The 6,000-nt window shown below is 45.2% G+C and overlaps 1 protein-coding gene across 1 annotated transcript in view; it reads right to left on the minus strand.

Annotated features, from left to right (window-relative positions):
- Nucleotides 1-3,597, minus strand: part of NTSR2 (neurotensin receptor 2) — a 102,946-nt gene extending 99,349 nt beyond the window's left edge. The window contains 1 exon segment of the mRNA XM_056564213.1: nt 2,067-3,597. Within this exon segment, the coding sequence (XP_056420188.1) occupies nt 2,067-2,711 (645 nt within the window). The 5' untranslated portion in view covers nt 2,712-3,597.
- Between the last annotated feature and the right edge of the window lie 2,403 nt (nt 3,598-6,000).

Here is a 6,000-nt window from a genome sequence, read left to right on the forward strand (position 1 = left end):
CAGCAGTCCCTCCCTTCCAGACCCTCCTACCTCCTGCACGGATGCCATTTTACCTTCATTCGGCATGCTGCAGGCTTAGAAAGTGGAGGGACAGAGAAGCTGCTCCTGCTGTAATAGGGAAAGTGATAGCTAGGTTGCTACTAGGTGGTGTATTCAGGGTCCAGTTTACTCCTAAAGCACTAGTCTAACATCTGCTTTAAGGATAGCACCCAAAAAAGCCCTTTTTAGGGCTCAAATATCAGTCCGTGTGTCTTGCAACAGCTGGAGGCACCCTGGTTGGGAGGGAACCGCTGGTTAAAAGGGGTACTCCAGTGTAAAACTTAATTTCCTTCAAGCAACTAACTACAGTATTGAAAGGGCTATAAGTTCAGTCCGTGTGTCTTGCAACAGCTGGAGGCACCCTGGTTGGGAGGGAACCGCTGGTTAAAAGGGGTACTCCGGTGTAAAACTTAATTTCCTTCAAGCAACTAACTACAGTATTGAAAGGGCTATAAGTTCAGTCCGTGTGTCTTGCAACTGCTGGAGGCACCCTGGTTGGGGACCTCTGCTTAAAAGGGGAACTCCGCTGGCAACCTTTTTTGCTCATTGTCACACAATGTGCAAATCACATTTGGTGTGACAGTTGTTCAAATAAAAAAATACCTTTTTTGGCTGTGAAATAAAACCAGTGCTGCCTAAAGGGGGGCTCTAACTATGTGCTGCCTAATATGGGGGAATCTATGTGCTGCCTAAAGGGGGGATCTAAATATGTGCTGCCTAAAGGGGGCTCTATGTGCTGCCTAAAGGGGGCTCTAACTATGTGCTGCCTAACATGGGGGAATCTATGTGCTGCCTAAAGGGGGATCTAACTATGTGATGCCTAATATGGGGGAATCTATGTGCTGCCTAAAGGGGGGGGGGGATCTAACTATGTGCTGCCTAAAGGGGGCTCTATGTGCTGCCTAAAGGGAGGCTTTACCTATGTGCTGCCTAAAGGAGGGCTCTATGTGCTGCCTAATATGGGGGAATCTATGTGCTGCCTAAAGGGGGGATCTAACTATGTGATGCCTAAAGGGGGGCTCTATGTGCTGCCTAAAGGGGGCTAAAGCACGTTATTCCAAAGAATTTAGGAATAATAGGTGATTTATGCCCTTTATGGATTAAAACCAGACTCTGCATCAACTATGCAATTTTCCATGGGAGTTTTGCCCTGGATCCCCCTCCGGCACGCCACAGTCCAGGTATTAGTCCCCTTGAAACAACTTTTAAATCACTATTGTGGCCAGAAAGAGTCCCTGTGGGTTTTAAAATTCGCCTGCCCATGGAAGTCAATGGCGGTTCGCGAACATTTGCGGAAGTTCGCGTTCGCCGTTCGCGAACCGAAAATTTTATGTTCGCGACATCACTAGCAGAGAGCACTGTTGCCAAACAGAAAACAACAACTCAACTCCAGCAGCTGATAATTATTGAAAGGATTAAGATTTTTTAATAGAAGTAATTTACAAATCTTTTTAACTTTCTGGAGCCAGTTGAGATATATATATATAAGTTTTTTCCTGGAATACCCCTTTAAGCAACAAATTTAGCTCTACTACATACACGCATAAGCAAGATTATGGCTATTCATTATGGCAGTGTTTCCCAACCAGGGTGACTCCAGCTGTTGCAAGACTACAACTCCCAGTATGCCCTTTAAAATATTAGGACCGTGGTCTCCAATGTGTGGACCTCCAGCTGTTGCAAAACTACAACTCGCAGCATGCTGGGACTTGTAGTTTTGCAATAGCTGGAGGTACTCAGTTTGGAGACCACTGCATTAGAGAGTTATCATGAGGCACATACAATGAGTTAAGCAACAAATTTAGCTCTGCTACATACATGCATAAGCGAGATTATGGCTATTCATTATGGCAGTGTTTCCCAACCAGGGTGCCTCCAGCTGTTGCAAAACTACAACTCCCAGCTTGCCCGGACAGCCTTTGGCTGTCCGGGCAAGCTGGGAGTTGTAGTTTTGCAACAGCTGGAGGCACCCTGGTTGGGAAACACTGCATTATGGAATTGGAGTATACCATAAATCTTGTAGGTACCTGTATGAAGATCTTGAGGGTGGCAGAAGACACCAGGCTGGTACACACTAAAGAAGTAGGGTCAGGCTCTCCTTCTGGGGTCATGTTCTGGTACTTTACCCCCATGATAAAAGCCATGGGCAGGGCAAATAATATAGAAGAGATCCATATGGCGGAAAGAATCTTCTTAGTCCTCATCCTGGACATGATCATCTTAGCCTTCATGGGGTGGCAGATGGCCAGGTACCTCTCGCAGCTCAAGCTGGCAATGTTCAGCACGGTGGCATAGGAGCAGATATCACGTAGGAAGTAGTAACTCCTGCACGCGGCATCTCCAAATACCCAGGGATAATGGAACCAGATGAAGTTATAAAGCTCTATGGGGATACTGATCACCAGGATGAGGATGTCGGAGAGTGCCAGGCTCACCAGGTGGTAGTGTACTGTGCCCTGTAAACTGTGCAGGCTGCACTTCTTCAGCACCAGCTTTATGGTCAGCACATTCCCTATGGTACCCACCAAGAAGATGAGGATGTAGAGAACAGTGATGAAGACTTTAGACGACAAGTTGGTGTCGACACCCAATGGGTGAGACGTGTCTCCGGTGGCATTTGGCACATCCGAGAACCAAGTGAAATTGTTCGGTGCCAACGTCTCCTCCGCCATCCTTCGACCAGTTTCTCAGACTGTGTGGGTAGCAATCGAAGAAGGATTCTCTGCCAGGTGTGGACCACACGTCACTCCATGTCCTCCTTAGAGGGGCTGCTTCCCACTAAGTCTCACTTAGTCATCTGCTTCCCTTCACCTGCAAACCATTGCTGACTCCTCGCCTAATAGTCATGCCAGCCTTCTGTATATTGCCTTAGTACCCAAGATGTGTTCATGTGTTTCAATCCCATGTGGCATCTTCCTTGTCCTATCTAGATGTGGAGTGGATTGTGATACTGGAGGATGCCAGCTGTGGTGAGCGGCAGCAATAAACCAGCAGAGGTGTGGGATGTATTCTAGGGGCTGTAGGCAGGGAGGGCTCAGACTGCTTCTATACAAGGATCAGCTCCTGTGTTCTCCTCCAAACCCGGTACAGTAAACTGTATCATTTCCAAGGATTTAATCCCTGAAGGCGCAGATTACCATAAATGAGACAGATAACAGGTGCGTGATCTCCAGCTGTGGTTACAACAAATGCCTAATAACCTGTCACAATGACAGGAGATTACATGACAGGATAAATGACAGATCACAACTCAGCGGCTAGAAATCATAGAAGACTACAGGATCAGCCCTTTATCTGGGAAACTCTTCATTATAATAATCACGCTTCTCAGAGAATATACCCCACGCTCATATTTGCATTTCTTTAAGTTTTTCTTTTTTGAGACTTCTGTTAAAAAGAAAATCTTACTACCCCTTTATTTGCAATTAAGAAAAGACTATGAATTTACGAATAATGGCTGTGGTATGTGTCTTTTTACTCCTTTTTTTTCATGGGTGGCTTTTTAACTCACTACACCAAACTTACAAAAAGGCATTAGTCGGGCCATAAATTTGGTGCAATTTAAAAAAATGACTTATGTGTGAATGGGCCCACCTTACAGGTGAGTGTTACAGGAAGCTCTTTCAGAGGTGATTGCTTGTGTGTTAAAGGGAACCAATCATCAGATTTTACCCTATATCATGCTTGGTAAAGCGTTATATAGGGTAAAATCTTTATTTTCACCATTCCCGGGGGACGCTCCTGCCCCCAGGTATGGTGAAGATATGATGTTATAAACTAGTCACCGCCACTGCCGTAAGTAGTCACCTGGGCGGGGAGCTCTTCTCACCTACTCCCGTTCTTCGGCCGGCAGCGACGCCCCCTCCGCTTGATTGATGGGCAGCGTCATCCCTCTGCTTTGTCTGTTCAGTGAGCGGAACAATGACGCGGCCCATCAATCAAGCGGAGGGGGCGTCGCTGCCGGCCGAAGAACGGGAGTAGGTGAGAAGAGCTCCCCGCCCAGGTGACTACTTACGGCGGCGGCGGTGACTAGTTTATAACGTCATATCTTCACCATCCCTGGAAGCAGGAGCGTCCCCCGGGAATGGTGAGGACAACAATTTTACCCTATATAACGCTTTGCCAAGCATTATATAGGGTAAAATCTGATGATTGGTTCCCTTTAAACTTAATTGTACCAAATGTCCAGACTTTTAAACATGTCCATCCTAACCATATTGAACATTTTTTACAACTTTAAAGTTATTTTTTTTTTTGGTTATATTTTTTTTTATAGTATTCATATGTGGTGTCCCGGTACCGTATTTCATACCGTACCTTGTGGTGAGGTCCCCAAAGTCAGAGTCCCTAGGAACAGTGGGGGTCCTCTTCTTTAGTTAACCCCTTGTCACCCCTCAGTTAGCTAAAATTTGTGTAAATAAAAGTGTAAATATGTATATTTAAGATGCCTACCTTGTTAGCGTCGCAGGACCTGCGGGTCATATGACTTGGTTCACAGAACTCTATGGTTTGCTAAAGGACCTTTGGTGGTTTTAGTCAGGTGATCACCCACAATCCTATGTAATGGTGAGTGACAGCTGACATGGACCAATCTAAAACAGTTCAGCCCCTGCCCATATAAGGTAGCTGCGGCCATTAATCTCTCTCTTTCCTCGTGGGCTGCTGATGAGGTAGGATCTGCACAGCTGTCATCGGCAACCACTAGACCAAAGCCTTGCGGCCTCGACCATAATCCAAATTGTGAGTTATTACAATTCCCCGAAATCTTCCCAAGATCACTGGACCTAAACCAACCCCTAAATCCAGTGGATCTATGCAATCCAATTCTCCTACTCCAAAGGGAGCTCACCGGTCCCAACCGACTGTCAGTCATTGCCGTGCTATATATAGACTCTGTTATCTGGACTGTTACTGTTACTGCATGTACAGAAAATCTTCAGTAAAGTTTCTACAAGTTTTCCAGTTACGCACCGGTTGTAGACAATCCATTATTCTACACTCACCTATCGCTCTTGGGAAGGGTGGCGATAGGCCCAGCATTACCTCAGAGTTTTAACCCTCACCTTGGCGTCACGAGTGACAAGGGTTAAATTAACCCCTCATATACTACAGCAACACCCCAACTACCCTACACCCCTTGAGGCCTACCACACATATATATCAATAACAAGGTGGTCTGCTTATATTAATGAGTAATTTCAACTATTTTTTGTAATGTGTGTTTTCTATGCCACTTTTAAAATGGAGGTGATTTCCGCCTTTTTAAAGGGTTTGTGCCAAATTTTGCGCCTTTTTAAAAAGTAGAATTTTCATAAATTCCTGACCACTGCAAAAACCCGACTGAAAACACACATACTTCCACCAAGGAAAGGAATGTGCGTAAATTAAAAGGTGCAGAAAACCCCAGAAAACAAGGGTAAAATGCTTCATAAATACCCCCCTGTTTTTCTGTCACATTTAAATCAAACAAAAGAACAGCTTTAAGTAATGAATTCCAGCACTCCAAAGCAGGTTAAAACAAGGTTACTTTATTAGACCGCAAACCAGACAAAACCAATAGGAATGAAGAGTAGTTCACGTGTTTCGGCACATTATGATAGTAATTTAGAAGTGATATACAGTTACGCATCAGGAGCGCTATAGCAATCATATCTCTGTATTCCACAAACACCTAAATTACTTGATGAAGATGTGGCCATGGGGGTACTAGATGTTGTCTCTATGTGACTGATCTTACAGTGAGATGAACGAACTTACAGTAATTCAATTTGTCACGAACTTCTCGGCTCGGCATTTGCGGACTTTAGCCTGCATAAATTAGTTCAGTTTTCAGGTGCTCCGGTGGGCTGGAAAAGGTGGATACAGTCCTAGGAGAGAGTCTCCAGCCCACCGGAACACCTAAAAGCTGAACTAATTTATGCAGGCTAAAGTCCGCAAATGCCGAGCCGAGAAGTTTGTGAC

The sequence above is a fragment of the Hyla sarda genome, chromosome 3, assembly GCF_029499605.1.
Source record: "Hyla sarda isolate aHylSar1 chromosome 3, aHylSar1.hap1, whole genome shotgun sequence".
Lineage (NCBI taxonomy): Eukaryota > Metazoa > Chordata > Amphibia > Anura > Hylidae > Hyla > Hyla sarda.